Here is a 20,541-nt window from a genome sequence, read left to right as displayed (position 1 = left end):
AAAGATAGCCGATACATTATTTAAACACGCGTTGCCGCCATGACAGGTACGTCACTGAGAAGTCTTCCATATGCGACTATAGCGACTTCCGGTAATCGACGAGATCTTGTTGACGGACAGTATGTATATTCAGTATATAGAATGTTACATTCTGAAATCTTCTGTCTTATTCGTTGAATAAAAGAAATAGTTTATTAAAATCAATATTCAGTTAATGGTTGGTACAAAATTTGCTTAATACCCTATCCAATCGCTGATAGTTAGGTTAGGTTAGAGTAGGGTCCATTAATAAAACTTTTTTTTAATATAAATGGAATTTCTGAAGTCCCACTACACCCAAAGTGTTTTTTTATACGCATAGTACCTATTAATAATAAAACTATTACACCTAGATTTATTTAAACCGTGTCTATGAGTGTAGCTGTAGATTGTTGAAGAAGGAGAAAGATAATTCGATATGTATCTATTGCAAAAAGGATTAAAATCTTTCTACGATTTACAATGAGTCAAAAGCGATTAAATAGGCTGGCGAGATTGAACGTATTTTACAACGTTTTTATTAGCTCGTATTCTTATTTGTCCGGTACAAATATTGCAATCGATTTTTAAATAACTTCCCGACTAGCTAGACATTTGAAACTTTTAGAATATATCAGAACACGATGCCAATTCATTTTCAGTTAATTCTGTTTTGTATGAAAAGTTATTTCGACACCATTATTGGTTGCAAGGGGTCTGGGGTCCTAGCAACTAAATTATTAATATATACGTGCGTTACTATGGAAATCAATATGAAATGTCAAAATGACATTTCAGTATTATTTCTATCAAGTACAAATTTTTTTGATCGTTTAAGCTAGTCAAGTCAAGTTTATATGATTCAACAGAAAATTTAAAAACGTTGTATATAAAAGTTCTTTTTCTCTTGTAATTATTTGATTATTCCGACATACCTAATTACAAAAATTGCTGGTGCAAAATGTAAAATAATTTTTGAATATAAATAAATAGGATTAAATACCATGAACAAATTGAACATTTAGGGATATTTTCTTCCTCATAGTTTCGAATCCTAGATAGATCTTGTATCATCAACGTCATGACAATGATAGCCCGTGGTGGGTCTTCGCCTGGCCAAGCAGAGTTCTTCATTGTGCTAAGAAAACTAGAATCCGACATTAATAATTACCGTTGGGTGGCGAAGCAGGCGAGGGGGCAGCACGCGGTCTGAGCTGCCGCAGGAGCAGCGCCCCCAACGCCCTGTTCTGAGCTTCCAGGTCGCGCGCTCTGCCGCTTAGGCGACCCAACTCTTCACGAAGACCCTGTAACAACAAGACAACAATAAAATTAGTCATATTGTAAATTGAGTTTCATTCAAACAGAACATTTAATATGTTATGAATTATTTTATTATTATTTATACAATATTGAAATACTGGAAGTCAGAAAGGACAGGGATTATCAGCTGAACATATTAGCTAGCTGTTAGATGGATAATGTTGAGTTAGAAAACCTGGGTTTAATAAGTGGTTGAATATTATTAGATATTTGACTATTGATATTGGTACTATCTATACATGATTTTCCCTCCACCACACGCCACGTCTTCACACCCATCATGGAAACGTATACCGTGACGTAACGAGCGTTGGACGTCCATACAATTTTCTCTGATAGTGTCCGAAGAGCAAACTTCCAGGATTTTGGTTTGCGTGTACTGACAGTGTGCATGATTCCTATTATGATTGCTCGCAGTAAGACACCGCAAACTTTTTGAAAGTTGAAATTTTAAATAATTAATTACGTCACAATGGCCGATCGGCCCGACTGAGGATCGTACCGACTATCTGTGTCATCCGCAATATATGCGGTAAAGTTTTACCTACTTCTTATTAGTTACAAGTTTTAATAAAACTGTCAATATCTTTTGAATCTCCAATATTTTGGCGCCATCCGTTCTCTCATTGTCATAATATTATGTTGTGTATAAATGACACCAACGTCTCATTCATAAAATCATAACTAAATAAAACGTATTGTGAGCCTGTTACGTTGGCAACAGAGACAAACTGCGGAAACGTTCTTGTTTAAAACGAGAATCATGCACATTAAACATCTTAAGGCAATTCATTTTCTCATTTAGTTAAGCGAACCAGATTAAAGTTTCAGCGTAAGTGGTTGGCAGTCAGTAAAAGCGAATCAAACTAGTGTGTGGTTCATGAATATTTGCTATACAGTATACCTATACACCGATATATTTTAGCCTAAAGCTCAAATTACACTGGAAGATTCTCAGGCCAACCGTCTGGACCGAGTATCTGCCACGATCGCCCCCGATCGTGAAAAGTCACCTTCGAGTCGTTCCCATCGCAGCTATTCTTAACAGTTAATATTTGAGCACGTTTCCGTTATTTTCATTGGTCCAAATTAACACGGAAGCCATTCCATACATAATGCGGTTATCGCGGCGATCGGCGATCATTTAGAATAATTGGTAAATTCGTAATATGGCGAAAATTTTCTCGTCTCATATTCGGTCAAATTCGGGAATTTTCGTATTTATCTTGTTTCCGCCCGAACCTCGAAATGCTCGAAATTTTCTATTGAAACGTCAAACAACTAACATAACCTACAATTATATTAATCACGTCATTGCAGTATGACAATGTAGTAAAACAGATATTATGATTAACTACTAGTCACTCGATATTTGATAGCTCGCGGGAAACAATAAATTAAGGGGGCGGACGTGACCTATGACATAGATTATTTTTGATAAAAGTTAACACAGCCAAGAGAGGGGATGTTAAAAGAAAGCAGTTTTTGACAGTTTAGACTTATTACAACGTTTTTCTTAGCTCGTATTCTTATTTGTCCGATGGTTCTTTGTCCGGTACAAATCTTGCAATCCATTTTTAACTAACTTTCCGACTAGCTAGACATTTGCAAGTTTTAGAATATATCAGAACGTTATACGAACACTCATGTTTCACGTACAACGGCACACGAAGAAGTGTCCTGCGGTGAACTGCATACGTACAACTTACATGTAACCATGAAAATTGTAGGCATATGTTTTTCAGCTTAATAGAAAATAAGTGCGTAGTGATTAATTAAGTGTTAAGCCTACTCCAGACCAAAATGCCGGTTAGTTATATCGAAAATATATCCGCACATTTAGGGCAAAACACACTGCACACTTCCGCAGACTAAGTTGCCACAACGCAGATCTTGCTCGATTCCAAGTTGATTAATAATTATTGAAATCAAGCAAGAACCATCACATGTTGTGTCGATTTACTGCAAATTAAAGCGCCGTGTATCTTAGTCCTAACACGTCATTTGATTAAATGTTAATACGAACACTCATGTTTCACGTACAACAGCACACGAAGAAGTGTCCTGCGGTGAATTGTATACGTACACATTTCCGGACACGAATTTTCATACGGTGACATATACTTAGATTCTATAGGTACTTACCTATTTATGATTCTGTTCACTATTTCATCAAAATACCCTATATTACGTATAAGGGTATATTAATCTAGTTATATCGGCGTATATTCAACAAAGTATCGAATATCACATTATAACGATGCAAAATTACAATAGGTACGTAATAAAGTTGATAATTTTCACTTAGGCGATATCCAAAGCGAGGAAAATGTAATTAAATCCGAAAACCCCGAAACGACGGCAGTTGCCTCCCCAGTTAAGCCGTGTTTAACAGTTAATTAGACTAATTAATGGGCCGGCGGTATCTGAGGTTAAACTAAGATGCATTACCGCCTTTCTAAGATTGAAGACTCGCCCCGGGGATTCCAAGTTTTCGCTGAGCCGACACAGAGGACGCAAACAAGGCGAAAGGTATTATTTTGTCTATGGTTGTGTACCTATATGGAATGGTGATACCGAATTTTCCCGCAGGGGTGAAATTACTTATAATAGTCAGATTAACCATTTAAATTTGAGTTTTAGACATGAAAATTATGTTCTGAATGAGAGTGGAATGAAAAATTTTCAGCCTCGAAAAAATAAGTGGTGATATTACCTACATATAAAAGTTAAAATATATTTTGTTTGGTTTAATTTTCCCACTTGGCCCCAACTGAAATATACATAATATAACATATACAAAGTTTGTTTGTTCAATTTCCTGCCAATTCCAAAATTTGAATTTTCACGATAAAGATAATGTTTGCATTATTTTGGATTCGATTTCAATTTGATATTTGACCTAGCTGTCAGAATTATTTTCATTTTTACATGTTGTATGCCTAGATACAGATAACTTAATATTGAAGTACACATGTTATTGTTGTTGTTTTGTAAAGATAAAATATGTATGTCGATAAATAAAGCGACCTAGTGCGAAGCCGGGTACTCCAGCTAGTAACAAAAAAAACCAACTTTTCGATGTTCTAATTTTTTATGCACCTTTTCCACGATTAATTTAACCAATGAAAATATACGTGATGACGAAACTAGTCTTTTGATAAAATTATAAGTCAATTTGTAGAAATCGATAGCGGCGATCCAAACACTGTCAACGATAGCGACCATATACAATGCTTAAATACGTCATAATCTAACCTACTTTCTGAGCACAGGAAGATATCGGATCTATGCATCTTCATTGTTCAGATTCATCAAAATAATGATTAAGTTAGCTGCAAGTCATTTCGCATTGCCGATTTAATTGTAACAAACTATACATATATGCTTTGAGATGTATTACAAGACTTAGAGAAGCTTTTTTTATAGAGTGAACAATCACGTAAACTCGCAAATTGTATGTAAAAAACAGGCAATGTAGATAATATAAAATATTATACAGTAACCATTTAAAAAAATACTTTAGAGTTCGAATCAAATATTGGAAAACAAAAAGGTGCTCTAGGAGTCCAAATTATTTTATAAAGATGTATAAAAACCAGTAGCGCAGATTGCCTGTTGGATGGAGACCAACAACACTAAAACAGTATAACAATAAATACACAGTGATCAATAGTAGTTACATCTGCAGAAGATAGCAACGGTCGGCAATATGTTCTATAAAATTCAACTAAAATATTCCGTATTAGTTTATGTTTTTTCAAATATTAGTTACGATTACAGAATCAATAATGTATAACATTTAAAAGTGGTTCTGTTTCTCATGTTGTAATGGCAGTATTTAGAGTGGAATACTAAATAAATTTAAGTACCTAACTAGGTTTAGAAAATTCTCATAATTAAAATATTTTTACGTTTTATATTTTTACAAACGTTAAATTTTAATGATCTCACATCGAAAGTGATTCAAAGTGTGGGTGATTACAAATTGATACAGCAGATTTGAATTAAGAATATAAGGTATAGTCTGTCCGATTTGTCCTGAAAGCGATCCAAAAGTTAAATCCGGAATTATCGCTGGGCTTTCGGTCGGATTAATCTAGACCGGGCTTTTGGTTGACGCTAGTTATGTACTAGTCCCCAGTAGGTAGTGAAGGCAGACTTAACTTTAATACTGATAAAGGAGTTTGCGGAATTCAAAGCAAGTCCGCTCGTACTACGTACTAACAGATAAGATAGCATGAAATTTAGTGGTCCAACTTGTTATTGGTAATAATATTATTGACTGTTAAATTCTGATATTTAGTTGGATGTTTATGATTTATACTCGCATCGATTCAGAAATGAGAAACATTCTGTGGATTCTCTACATTGGATCAAGATGCGGAATAATAATTTGCCTGTGACTAACCGAAATTTATATTAAATATACGTAGTCCTACAAACTTATCTGAAGACCGGTCAAAAATGGAACTACGGACTATCATATGGACGCCATTTTGAAAACATCATTCGAATGTCAGATTCTGTCCAGTTGCGAATCTTGATTGGGTAGTTTTAGACTGTGGCTCCCCCATCCATTCTTTAGATAAGTTTGTAGATCTGTACCTAAAATTTTTCGGGCGCAATCTTGGTAAATTTCATGAGCTTCCAAATGAAAAATAAATTCAGTACAATAAAAATATATATACTGAAAATCAATCAAATTAGGTGATAATTATGGAAAATATAATGTTTGGTCACCATCTTGGTATGTTAAAAGCTTCCAATTGAAAAAATTCTATTCACCACAATACAATATATGCCTATATTGAAAATCAATAAAATTAGACAATAGTTATAGAATATTTAATTTTTCTGTCATCTTGGAATTTAGGAAGTGGGTTTAAAATGAACCATAATATGCCTATTTTTCATGACGTCAAAGTTTAATAATTATACTTTTACACAAAAATGCACAGTTTTTATCTAACCGCTGGACTACTTGGTATAGTCCAAAATGTTTTGAAATTACCAATAACAATTATGGCCCTAGATTGGAAGGGAGTTGTGACTCCTAAGAGTGTGCAGGCATCTTTACAGGTTACGACAAAATAATGGTTGCTAGCTGTTTACTAATTAGTTATATTATGATCTGTAATCAAGTACATAATATAGGTATTTATGACAAAGAAAGATAACATGCATATTTCACCCAATCAAGAATTTGGAGCTGATTTATCATAGTTAGTAATTTGAAATCTGCGGTAGAAAAACGGTAATTTATCAAAATAATAATATGCAAAGAAGAGTGGTGTCAGATTTTTCTGGCAGTGCAGGCGACTGACTTATTTAGGTGTTGGTATCGTTAGTTTCAAATGACATTAACACAGTTGCAACGTGATTTTGTCGTGGCCGCAATGCCAGAATAATATGTCCTTCAAGAGTGATGGATCAAAGCCTGAACAAAAACGAACCATAAATGCGCGTGAGAAAGCATTCACCACGCTTATATCTACGTAATATGCGCTAGATTCATAGATACATTCATTTAAAAACTGCGAGGACGTGTTGCTGGTTTTTGTCTTAAATATAAAGTTAGTGGTAATTATTTTTAGTAATTTAGTAGAAAATATGGTTAACTATGTTGTGTTTAAATTTGGTTGCCGCACTGAGAAGCAACACGATGCTATAACGTGTTTCATAGTTAAGTTAATAATAATAAACTGAAATTCTAATGGATTTAAATTCAAATTCCAAGCACCTTCGGTCGATAGTATTAATAAATAATATAATAAAATTGAGGTTCTACTGTCCGTTATACGTAAGAAACATGGCTTTATTTTGCCGAACAATACCTACTCTCTTTATATTATTACTCTGAGGTATGGTTAAATAACATATCTAAATTTTCCGCAATATTTGATTATTTATTTCACGTAACTGCCTACTTTGCATAAAAATAGCGCATATTTGTGTGTACGCTTACCTAATAATTGGATATTAAAAAATGTTATTCCTACCTTTTGGGAGAGCAGTGCTCTCACAACCTGGTTGGCCACATCATCAAGGCACCTCTCGTATTGTCTTCTCGTCGAGTCGCCTCCCTCCGGTAGGGTCTCTCCCTGGTCCTTAGCAGGTTGCTCTTCTGCGACAGCTTCTGCCTTTAGTTCTGCCACTTGCGCCCGCAGGGAGTCGTTTTCTGAGGATAGTTTGGAAATGCTCGTCTGGTAGTGGATGCTGCGAGCCTGGAAAGAAATCAGAAAAAAATATCTTAAGATTGTGAAACCACAATATAATAATATTATCATTTACATACATATTTTTTTTATGCAAAGAATATTTCACATGATTTTAAAAAGTAACATTTTTATTTGACAAACATTATTTTAAAACGCCTCAGAAACATACCTACCATTTTTTTAAAATGTGATTTACAAATTGAGCCACCTGCGTCCAATTTAATTACGACGAAATTGACTAGTAAGTATTCATACAGCCGAAGCTCTTCTCAAATTGCTGGCAGTCGGCTTTTGTGATCCTACCAATGCTATGTATTACAATATAACATTGATTTCTAGCCGACGCCAGGATCTCCAAAATTTTTAGTCTTAACGTACTTGCACATGCTAATAATTTAATAAACTATGTTTTATATTGGATGCAGGTTCGACTCCCGTATGTTTCTTAAGTGTTGTCAAATTATGTATAATTTACATGGCTAGAAGCAAGTGAGAACCACTCGCGACTAGATAAATAGCTTCATAACTCTGTATTGAATACTGAGATTAAATTCTATTAGTACTTATTGTATTTTATGATATTATGTTTTTCAGGTATGTTTTAAAACGGTATTACAGGTTACCAAGAATACGGAAGCTACATTTTAGGCATCGCTGATATAGTCTAATAAATCTGGTGATATGCGATACTTCCAAATTAAAAAAAAACGTTCCAACATTAGTTTATTTAATTTTGAATTGCCATGGCCAATCAAAATGTCGAATTGGAATTTAAAAAAAAACATGTCAACCGGAAGTCATATAAATATTTTTAAACGATGGAAACAGAAGATCTAAACCTTTTTTCATTAGAGAAAAATGTCAGTAAAAATGTAGCGCAGTTAAATTCGGAGGCATTTTATAATGCAAACAGACATAAATTAGGGGAGGCCATTAAACGACCGCCTATTTGCAGTTTTCCAAGCCAGATCGTGGAATATGCTTTTATGAGGGAGGATTATATTGTAGGGTTCGATGCCTTGGAGCTATCTCAAGAGGTAGATATTATACATGTAATTCGATGTAGGTATACTGCAATATAACTGTAGTGGTTGATCAATTCATCATTAAAATTTTATTCAACATTAGAAGAAATTAACTTTGCACATGCGCAGATGCGATTTCTTTTAGTGCGCACGAATTAGACAAGGCGAATATGATTATTTCTACGGTTTTTATTGTCTACTTCACATACAGGCATCACTTTCTCTTTGCTAGTTAGTTACTATGTTTTAACGTGTGTTTGGAGTAGTATGGACTCAATAGGTGGAGCAAGCGATTAACATCCATTTCTTGAAAAATGAAAAATCTGTTAATACAAACCTCCCTTTTGTAGAGGCCCATAATAATATTATAATCTTCTTAGGATCGGACATGGTCAAAAAAAATATGTATATATATATATATCTGTCTACTCTTTTCCGTATTTCACGAGGATGAAGTTACAGGCGATCTCAAATGATTATTATTTTACTTATTTGTTTTAAATGTTGCATTTTAATTGTATGAACCAACAGCATTAGTTATTATTATATATTTATTAAATATAATTATTATTATTAACCTTATTACTGGCAGGGATTTTTTACTAGGTTGACACCGGTCAGCTATTTTTGGAATAAAATAAATCCCTTGGAAATATGAAATAGGACCAGAATGGTAAATATTTGTAAATGTGAATATTTTCACACTAAAATGATAAATATTGTTTAGAAAGTATACACCAACAGTTTATTCAAAAGTTATGACGTTTACAAGAATGCACGAGTTAACTCGTCCATGGCCTGTCGCGACATACATACTTTGACGAGTTAACTCGGTTCTGGCAGTATTCAGGCAACTGATTCTACAATCCGATGTGAATCTCGGCCACTTCCCTAAAGAGGTTAAACAGGTTTTTTACAAGAAACGGAGGAAACTTTCTGAAAGTATTAGGTCCATGCATTGGACACACACGTTTAAAAATGCAACATGTGAAACTTGACACATGGTTTTAGAAGCGGATATTCTACCACGTCTTGTCCATCGCGGACACTATACACAAATTAATACATGGAAAAAATTCATGAAATTCTCGATATTAAAAAATATAATATATTATATTATATTAATTAGTAGACACAAATTTATTTAAAGTGTTTGAACGGATGTCAAAGCGGAGAATTTCCCTATTTACAGGGAGAAAACTAAGTTCAATCGGAGGGTCATTCGACACCCTAAATGGCGTATTGGTCGCGGGGATTTGTGTGTGCGGTTTTCTACAAGAAGGCTAAGGGGTAGTTGCGAAAGCTTTCTGCTTTCGCGACAATCGAAAGCTCCCTATCTACATTTTGGTCTGCAAATAGTGCAGCGGGTTTCTTCTGCAAACTTGGCCTGGCTTGACTCGGCTTCTCATGTTTGCTTTTTGGCGGAATGAGCCCGACGTCTGCAGTAGGCGGGAACCAATTTTATTAATGGATGCATGTAGATATACCACTAGGTAAGTGTATTTAGAAATTTAAGATTTATTTAAGCTTGAATGATCAATGGTATTTTAAACACAGTTATTTTTAATTACAGTTATTGACATAACAACGGCCAAATGTAAATATAGAGCTGAATAAAACAATAAACTTTAATCCATGACAATTCAAATTTATTAACATAATATATTGAATAACCCCCGTGCTGGAATAGTAGTAAAGTTCTCGTCACCATATTCACATATCATTCTTTCAATGGATCTGGGGATTAAGTAAGTATAAGTGACATATTATACCTAATTAAAAAATGTTTAAAGATAGGTTTTCATAACACTACATATTTTATTATGCACGAAACAAAATTAGATTCAAACATGTAATTGATTTGTGTGAAACGTTATTAGCATACCTATTAATTTTAATATTGGATTTTATAATATAAAATGTACCTATAATATTTAGTTATTATTATCCGTGTCCGGAAACTTGTACGTATGCAGTTCGCCGTATCATACTTCACCATGAAAATGTTGTATCGGAAATATATGGCTGTATATTAAAGACCGTCCAACCTCTTTGGGTCGTATTGATATAAACTGACACAAAATTCATGTCTAAATAAAATACGGTTCTTGCCGGTTTACACTTTACAGGAAGCCAGCAGCAAACAATTTTTGAAAATAGCCGATATCCTGGATTATTTGTTAGGTTAGGTTAGATTTTCATTCTTGAATTCATGATTTTTGCCAAAATCAGCTATGAAAATTGAATTAATGTTCATATTGAATCAAATAAAGTTGGCATATCCCATAGAAATCTCCCATCTCTTTCCGATAGAAAGCACACGGCTAACACCCGCCACACATCCACACCCGTTTTGCGGGCGCAACGAACGTTAGGTGACCTTCAAAGTTGTAAAAGTTGTGTGCGATTCATATTCTAATATAATATTACATTACGGTCAATTCTCAATGAAAAAAGACTTTCTCGCTCGCCGTAAAATGTCGATTTTTGAAAGTTGAGAAATTTTCATTCGTAGATACCAAGTAGCAATGGACGACTGGTCCAACTGAGGGTCGTACGGATTTGAGAAGCTCTTCTTTTTCAACCGACGTATGGGGACACTCTCTGAACATGTGATCGCCGTCCTGCAATTCGCCACATAGTTAAGACAGAGATTCTATTAGGGCTAGGGCAAGCCCCGCACAAGCTAACACAACTTGGAGGAAAAACGGACATATTAGTAATTTTCTGTGATACCAAAGACGTTTAAAAAGTGTCGTACCATTCAAAGTTCATAAGAAAAGGTTATCTCTTATTATAGTCAAAATTATTTGACTTTGGTGAGTTTTTAAATAAAAAATCTGCTCATGTAGGTATTTAGTTCGGTGGTGAATTCATTCATTAGCGACACTTTCATGTATGCCGAGTCTCGGTTTGTTGTGCACATCCTGCACCCTCACGCCCTGGCCTTCGCGACCCTCGAAGGGGGTTGAATTATTGTGCAGAGGGGGTGGTTATTGTGTTTAAAATGGAAAACCCCTGCGAGGATGTGGGGATGGGGAAGGTGCATGTGTTAAGCGTGAAGTACCGTGGACGAGGCTTGGACCCACTCGGGAAATCTTGGTGTAAATTAAAACACGGATTTTATAAACCTGAAATTAATAAGCTTCATGAATGAATTATATTATCGTTACATGTTTTAATATCGAAAATATCCTGAGCAAAATTCTGAACGAAAGAATGCTCATATTTTGAAAATGAACTAGGTAATAATTAATGAATGCTTTTATAAGGCGTATAATTTTAAAAGCTGATAAATCCACAATTTAATTATTTGTGGTAAACCGCGTGTCTGTGTTTCAAGCGTAAGTAGTTATTACAACGTTTTTAACCGACTAGCTAGACATTTGAAACTTTTAGAATATATCAGAACACGATGCCTATGTATTTTTTAATACTTTTAGCTATCTTTAAGTAGAATTGAATTCATTTCCAGTTAATTCTGTTTTGTATGAAAAGTTATTTCGACACCATTATTGGTTGCTAAGCGGATGGTCATAGCAACTAAATTATTAATATATACGTGCGTTACTATGGAAATCAAAATGAAATGTCAATATGACATTTCAGTATTCTATGATCGTTGCTAGTCAAGTCAAGTTTATATGATTCAACGGAAAATTTAAAAACGTTGTATATAAAAAGTTCTTTTTATCTTGTAATTATTTTTAATGTTAGTTTCTTTTCATTGTAATGGAATTTAAATTAGAAAAATATGCCCAGTGGCGTAGTACTCAATAAAAAAATGCCGGGTCGCAGTTTTTACATATCCTAATTTCCCCCACCCTCCCTGCCCCAAATTTTCTAATATTTCGAAGGATAAGTGCAGAAAATTTTATAACAGCAATGACAACGTTTAACGATAGACAAAAATCGAAGCGACGGAATGCTGAACATACTTTTCCCTATAATCACTTAATAATTGAACTGAATAATTGTTTATAAACCATTTCTTTTATTCAACGATTAATTTACAAGATTTTGAGAATATAACATTCCATATATTGAATATACACGTTGAATAAAAGAAATGGTCTATTAAACATTGTTCAGGTAGTCGTTATAATTAAAATATTTGGCGAGAGCCGTGCGTCGGTTAGTAATTAAGGTAATTAATATTCCTTGATGTAATACACAAAAAACCGATACTCAATAATAACGAAATATGATAATCATTCCATGTATGACTAGGTACTAATTTAAATTGTAGCAATTAGATAGGAGGCTCGTAGCATAATTGGTTAAAGCACAGTATAACTATACGGGTTCATATCCCGTCGAGCATTGTATTTTTTTCAAATATGTTTTTTTTCTAGTGAGTATCTGAGGTGTTTTCAAGTTATGTATGAATAATTATTATACTTTTTACGCCCAGTTAACTGGTTTTTGTCAAATATATCAAGGTTTTGTAAGGAAAGAATAAAACGTGTTCTGCTGTCAAAGACTTAAACGGAAGTGAATTATTTCTCTTCATAGACAAGTTTAGTTACAATCAATAAGTTTATATATCTATATCATAGATGTCGTCAGATATAAGAAATGACATTTTGAGCATATTTCAACAGTTTTCAACTAAAACATCATTTTATTTATTCACGTCACTCAAAATTATTTCGTGAAGCATAATACTGGTGAAAACTGTCTGGAGTAGTACAGGTTCTGTTAACGAAATAAACAGATCCTCTTTCGATATACCTAAAGAAGCGTTCGAATTCAAACATTTTAATATAAGAATGGCCTCTGAAACGAGTCTGAAACGAGTCCGAAACGTCATAATAACGAAATTTGAGAAACGCTTTAGTCTGTCTGTCTGTAATGTCTCTGAGGTGTTTCAGAAATGTGTAAAATTATTATAACTGCATACTAGCCATTACAAGGTTAGCAGAAACTAGAGAATTTATGTTTCAATAAAAACACAATACCACCCACCTCTCCATATTGCGGTGCTTGCAAATTTTACGTACGCGAAATTCGGTCACCACATTTTTATTTTATTTCAGCCATTGAAATTGCAGAAATAATGGCGGGGCCTTAAAAGGGGCCCCAGGGGCAAACCGGGGACTCCGGCAGGGGTGGCTTCGGGTAAAGGGGGCGCCAGGGTGGTTATATTTGTTAAGTGCAGCGCCACGGGGATGGATTAACAACTAAACACTGAAGGGTGTTTGTGTCTCTGTATTTAAAACGCGCATACAATTCATTTAGAATAGGCCGAGGGGTCGAAACTCAGTTAGACGTAAGCGATGTCCTCCTCTATAGCTATACAATAGGCACCTGTCGTTTTGACAATTAACTAATGCTACGATGGTTTCGATCTCAAATAAATACATATGTTTAAGGAGAAGTATTTTATAATGCTGACAGAAAATAAACATATCATCACTGTATAGGCCAATTGTCGTAACCCCCACTTTTTATCGAAGTGACATTTTGATGGCAATGGACTTATTACATACACACGAACTGGACAAGTCTCATAAAACCCAAAATATCAAAATAATTCAAAACTATTTTTTAAGGCATTTGTAATTTGACAAAACATATTCAAATTGAATGCTGTAACCCCTAAACGCAAGCCATTGTTGTGTCAATAAAAAAATTCTCAATTTGTAATAAAATAATAAATAAATATTTTATAAAATAATAAGTAAATCCAATGCCCACAGTTTTTTTTCACTTTTTTCACATTTGATATTTGAGGGTTACGCCAATTGGCTTGTACAGTGACGATGTAATGTCTTTATTTATAATGGGGTAGGTACGTAACAAGCGTAGTACTCTAATATTCTAAAGGAAACTTGAATAATAAAATTGGAAATAAATGTCCAATTTTCATTATTTGTGTGTGCATATTTAAATTTTCACCAAAAGTATTAAATAATAATATAATAATTTAAATAAAATTAATAATATCAAACGTATATTTTAAAAGTGGGTACCTATAATAATCACGAACGTCTATCAATTTTAGAATTTCATTCAATTGCGTGGTGTCCAGTTGTCCCGGCGCCGAATCGTCCTAGACCCGATAATTTAGTTCTAAATAGTCTAAGTTACCATTGATTTATAAATTATAAGTGTTCTTAATACGGCATAAAACTGATACACTTATTTCCGGTTCATTCACATTGGCACGCCCTTCTCGACTGAAGGGGAAATTAATGGATGGTAAATGACGTCGTACTTTTCACTAAATGTGAATTAATCGAGATATATACGAACGGAAAACGTGCGCGTTAAAAGTTATCATTATGTACACTGTTATAATGTTCTTAACAGTCTCCCAGGCGAGACAGTCATCAATCAACTTGTTTGAACGATTTCTCCATTCACGACCTCTCACCTCTCAGATTCTATAATTTGTTATCAATTATTATTAGTTACTAATATACTTTTCTATGCTCACATAAGTTCACATCTCACGGAAAACATACATGAGTGATTTTAATTAACTTTCATTAATATGGTTATTTTCGAATGGACGCCATAATAATATGTATCATACTATGATCTAGTCTAGTGAGATTTAAACGCGGGAGTTTGGTTTATTTAAAAACGTTCCTACGTGGTCAAAATGTTTTTTATTTATAGAATTAATTTATGTTAGAGGTTAAACAATATTAAACACTCAAATAGAAATTGACAACGTCATATAAAACGTTGATACACACCGGACAGATGCTTAGAATATAGTATTGGAAACACAAAATAATAAAATATTGTGATTACATACTTACTAAAAATAAACCTTAATTCTACTGTCCGACATCAAGAAATCGGCGATAACAGGAAGTCACTGTAGTCGCATATAGAAGACTTCTCAGTGACGTACCTGTCATGGCGGCAACGCGTGCACGGCATGCGTGTTTAAATAATGTACTCTTTTTTTAGATGTGACTCCTTTTCTTCATTGCAATAAACCAAAAGTTTACTAATAATAATTCTAAGATCACTACTGATCGTTTTAGACATATTTTTATTGTAAAAAGCTTCAAATTACGTAAATTGGTAGATCCGTACACCGCGGGAACGTAAAATGAAATGATAAATTTGGGGGCGATCCTCATTTGAGTTCGATTAGCTGCACTGGAGAGGGTTGTTAGCACACAGTTAGGACAATTGTTTAGTATATAACGAGCGTATTACGGATTCGGTGAACGCCATCGACACTTGACTAGATTTCCCAAATAAAAGTTCTCCCAAGGTTATCAAATAAGAGTGTAGAGCTAAGCCAAGCGTCTGCGATTAGAATGGCGTCTATTGGTAATTTTTTGAACCTTGTGCTCCTAAAATTGCGTGACTTTTAAAATAAAAAAATTGGCGCTCTTTTTTGGCCAAAACTTCAAAATACAATTACAGCACAACGCCTGACATGCTCTGACAATGCATGGGTTTTAGAGTCTATGCGATGTACGCATTTAGAGGCAGGCATTTTGTACACTACACTACTGTGTTCAAAAACATTCTAAGTACAAATCTTGTCGTTGGAAAAATAGTGTCAACTGACATTTTTTTACACTGACACATATTTTGCTTGAACAGTTTGAAAATACAAAAAATAGAATTATATAGTTTCATATGGATAATATACACGATGCCAAAACCATCGAGATAAGACGTCTCGCACGGCAAAAGAACTGAAATTTCGGAAACCAGATGACAGAAGAAGTATTGGCCGATGACATGTAAACTGTATGAACATTGTTGAGTGTAACCTCAGGGTACTGAAAATTAAAACTTGATGGAAGCTGCAAAGAAGAAGAAGCAGATTCTAGAGGAAACTGACACCCACATATGGATGTAGTATGGATGTAGGATTTATCGATTGGCTGAAATTTATTGATACAGATTCAATTAAATTTCACAAGCAGCTGGTATCTAAATAGTTTCATAAAGTAATCAATCTCGTAAGTAACTAGTTTATCTCCGTGGTTCTGACGTTGTAATCTAGTATTTATAATTTTATTACACGCTATAATAACACCAATAAACTTGTTTTTGTGTAGAAGTTTTGGGTGAATTACCTAGGTAGATATATTTTCGTATACTACCGTATAACCCAAAATTATGTTTAGTTTGGTTAAATTAATTTAAACATAAATTGAATTAACTAAAACATAAATCATCTCCATCGACACTTCAATGAACAATATTTTAATATTTAGAATGATGTGAGGTTAGCAGCTTATCGGAAATGTGCTGTCGAAAATGTATGTACTATTTATGAACACGATATTATAAAGTTGTAATGTATATCAAAGTTTTCCCGTCATTCCGTTCATTCAACCCTTGCCTTCTGTCATAGACTAGACTAGAGATTTAGATCATAGTGTGATTACATTATAGTCTAATTTCCCTTTGTTATACTTGAAACTTTCAATATATTATATGAGTAATGTATTTAGAACGATAGACAATAGAGGCGAAGACTCGATATTTAAAAAAATAGCGTTTTAGCTCAAAGAGATTGGACTCCTCTCTTTGTTTTAGCTTGTATTATTTAAAATAATTTTAATTCGAGAATTTCCTAAACACAATTCAGAAATTGAGCGAATAGATTTATTATTCCATCCGTAAGAAATTAAATTACAACGTGTGAAACTAGCGTCATCATCAAATATTATAAAATTATCGGTCTGTAATTGTAACGAATATTAATTATATGAAGATGACCAGCGACACACTTTGAGAGAAATACGAATGCTTCGAAGCATTATATACAACAGTGGTATTATATTAATGAGATCATCAAAGATGTAGTTGTGAAATTATCATTAATTATTCCTGGCGACGCAAAATTACGGTTATAAAAATACATTGTACCTACATAAGAAATTCTTAACATTTTCGAGTGTAAGCGTAGAGTTTTCAAATGTTGTTTTAATAATTTTATTATTATAATTACAACTATACGTATAAATGTGTGATGTCGACTTAACTAGATGCCGCATTGCTAGACGTCGCCCTTCTAACGAATGATTGAACAGACGTCTCGCGGAGTATATTTTTAATTACATGTCATTGTAAGTAGTCCCCGCCTTGTGCAACGATTTATATATCGATCTAATTTATAAATAAATCAAGATAACGAAATTATACACACAGTGTGATATTCTAATTATATAGTAGGCATAAACGTACGATTACCGCTTATATTTCTTCAATATTTCGACGAAAACTTTTGATATTTTATTTGAAATGAGTTTAAATAACTTCTGGACATTTGATAACTAAACGACAATTTCAAAAAATACTATTCACCGAAATATAACTACATATCTTTACAACGATTTATATTTTGTTTCAGCTATAGTCTTTAGATGTTTGGTATGCCAGAATGTTACTGGAAGCTCCGCGATTTTATTTAACTATATTATGTAAAAAAATAAATAATTTGAATTAGATATTTATGAATCTACATAATATTATATAGGTAGGGAATTATGAAATAAAATTCAAATTAATAATGAATGTATCACTAAATCAATGATTAATAAATATTTGTGTATTGTATATTTCCATCTGTATATGACTATATGTGAAAGTAGGTATTGTTATTTTTATAATGTGTATCAAAATTTAAAATGTTTTTTATTCAATACTGAATGTATAGAAAAAAATATGTGTTTCCAATAAGATGGGTATTAAATTATTCTTGAAAATAAATATTTATAAATCTATATTTAATTTGCATGGGACCGATAGCTCAAGAGACAAAAGCACTCACCAACAGGGACGGCTCTAGTAAAGGAGCAAAGTGTGCAGTGCACTCCCGTCATAGATTAAATAAAAATATATAGGTAATATAAAACCCCCATGTATTCAGAAAAATGCGATATCGAAAACTTATGCGAAATCACTCATTTTAAATTCCGCGCGTTTTCGAACAATGGTGACGCAAGCGTTTCAACACTTCGCCTCAGCCACCCATACACACAAATGTCGAAAAAACAATGTCGATGAGACGCGACCAATACACACGTAATAATTCCATCGATGCAGGAGCATTATTCGAAGTGTTCCTTGAATTTACGCACATTTTTCACGCATACATTTATAGCGGACAACCACAGCGACAAAAGAAATGAAGCTTGTAGAATCAAAATCACCAAAGTTCTATAAGACTACATGAGTCTTCGTTGGAAACGATGTTTTTCATATTCTTTTCATTTCAAGTACAGTGCACCGGCCGAAAGCACACACACATAAGCTAGTCATTTGGACTTTATACACAAACCTCACAAACCAATATGAATATTCCTACATATAACTCAGGCGACGCGTCGAGGTACAGTTGGAAGCCTAATTATTATAATGAAATGACGAACTTCATGTCGATGCATATTGTGTCAAAAATATAATCATATTCACGACTGTTAGTTTGGTTGATATAGTCTATGGGTTGATCGTTCGACAGTTGGGTTTATAATATAGATTTAATAGTATTTACAATGAGTACCGTGTATTCAGTTGCATATATTAAGGACAATCGTCACGATTTTTCCAAACGAATTGATATTAAAGTGGCAGGCCGTCCTTTGCCATGTATAAATTTAATTCAAAAGTGTACAGTGAAATCGAAGATTGTTAATCGGAAATTTAATGTGCAAATGTACTCAAAAACACAATGGCTTTGCGGATGTAATATTCTTAATACCCTATTTTGTTTTCCGTGTCTGTTGTTCGGCGGAGATGTTAACTGGACGGTCCATGGGATTCAAGACTTGGTCCACCTGTCAGTAAAAATCAAAAAACACAGTGGTTCAGAAAAACATATTTTAAATGAAATGCAACTTGCAGTCTTGGGAGAAATAGATATACGTTCACAATTGGATGCAGGGTACCGTTTATCTGTGAAACAATTTAACGAACGTGTTGACAAAAATCGTTATATTTTATCCAGATTGATTGACTGTGTGAAGTTATGTGGTGCATTTGAATTAGCTCTTAGAGGACATGATGAATCTGCAGATTCAAATAATCCAGGTGTTTACCGAGGGCTTATTGACTTTGTCTCGGAAATTCACATAGCCATGAAACAGCATTTGGAGAGCAATAGTGTTTTTAAGGGTACGTCAAAAACGATTCAAAATGACATTTTAGATTCGATTCTAGAGGTGTGCCGTAACGAAATTAAAAATGAAATATCACAAAGCAAGTTTGTAGCTATACAAACAGATGAAACAACGGACATATCTACTACAGAACAACTTGTTTTGGTCATAAGGTATGAACTACGCGGACAGATACATGAACGATTCTGGAAATTTATGACGCCGAAAAACCACTCTGCGGCAGGTATTGCATCTGAAATTTTGAAAGAACTAGAAGTTCTCGACATTAAACAAGCACAACTAATTGGCCAGAGTTATGACGGCGCATCCGTGATGAGTGGCCGATTAGGTGGTGTACAGGCTTTGATAAAAGCTTCGTATCCACACGCACACTTCATACATTGTTATGCACATCAATTGAATTTGATAATGGAAAGAAGTGTTTCAGCTAACACCATAGTCCGAAACTTTTTTGCTAATTTACGAGCGTTTCCAATTTTTTTTTCGAGGTCTGCGAAGCGAACTGATATCTTGAAAGAAATAGTTCATAGAAAAATACCAGCAGCACCAACAACGAGGTGGAATTTCAATATAAAAACAGTTACTGTTGTGCATACTTATCGCGATCAGTTAAAAGAGTGCATGGAACACATTTTAGAATCTGAAAATTTAGACGCCGATACCATTAATCAAGCTGGAATGTTGTTACGGTATTTAAACGAAGACAATTTTAACTATTGGTTAGATTTCTTTGCCAAAATTATGCCAAACTGTGATATACTTTTTAAACAACTTCAATCGAGGTCAAAGGACGTGTTGGAGATAAATATGGACATTGAACACTTTACGCGTGCTATACAATGTATT

The 20,541-nt window shown here is 33.9% G+C and overlaps 1 protein-coding gene across 2 annotated transcripts in view; it reads right to left on the bottom strand.

The window, feature by feature from the left end:
* Positions 1-20,541, bottom strand: part of LOC147064824 (uncharacterized) — an 873,679-nt gene that overhangs the window by 8,804 nt on the left and 844,334 nt on the right. For both annotated transcript variants that reach the window (XM_085957379.1, XM_085957380.1), the window contains exons 6-7: positions 7,341-7,565; positions 1,190-1,322 (exon numbers count right to left, since the gene is read on the bottom strand). In XM_085957379.1, coding sequence (XP_085813505.1) covers positions 1,190-1,322; positions 7,341-7,565 — 358 coding nt within the window. The remainder of the gene's footprint in view (positions 1-1,189; positions 1,323-7,340; positions 7,566-20,541) is intronic.

This window comes from Rhyacophila brunnea, unplaced genomic scaffold, assembly GCF_057557595.1.
Source record: "Rhyacophila brunnea isolate RB1 unplaced genomic scaffold, BYU_Rbru_1.0 scaffold_7, whole genome shotgun sequence".
NCBI lineage: Eukaryota > Metazoa > Arthropoda > Insecta > Trichoptera > Rhyacophilidae > Rhyacophila > Rhyacophila brunnea.
This window is presented reverse-complemented; position numbering and strand designations above follow the sequence as displayed.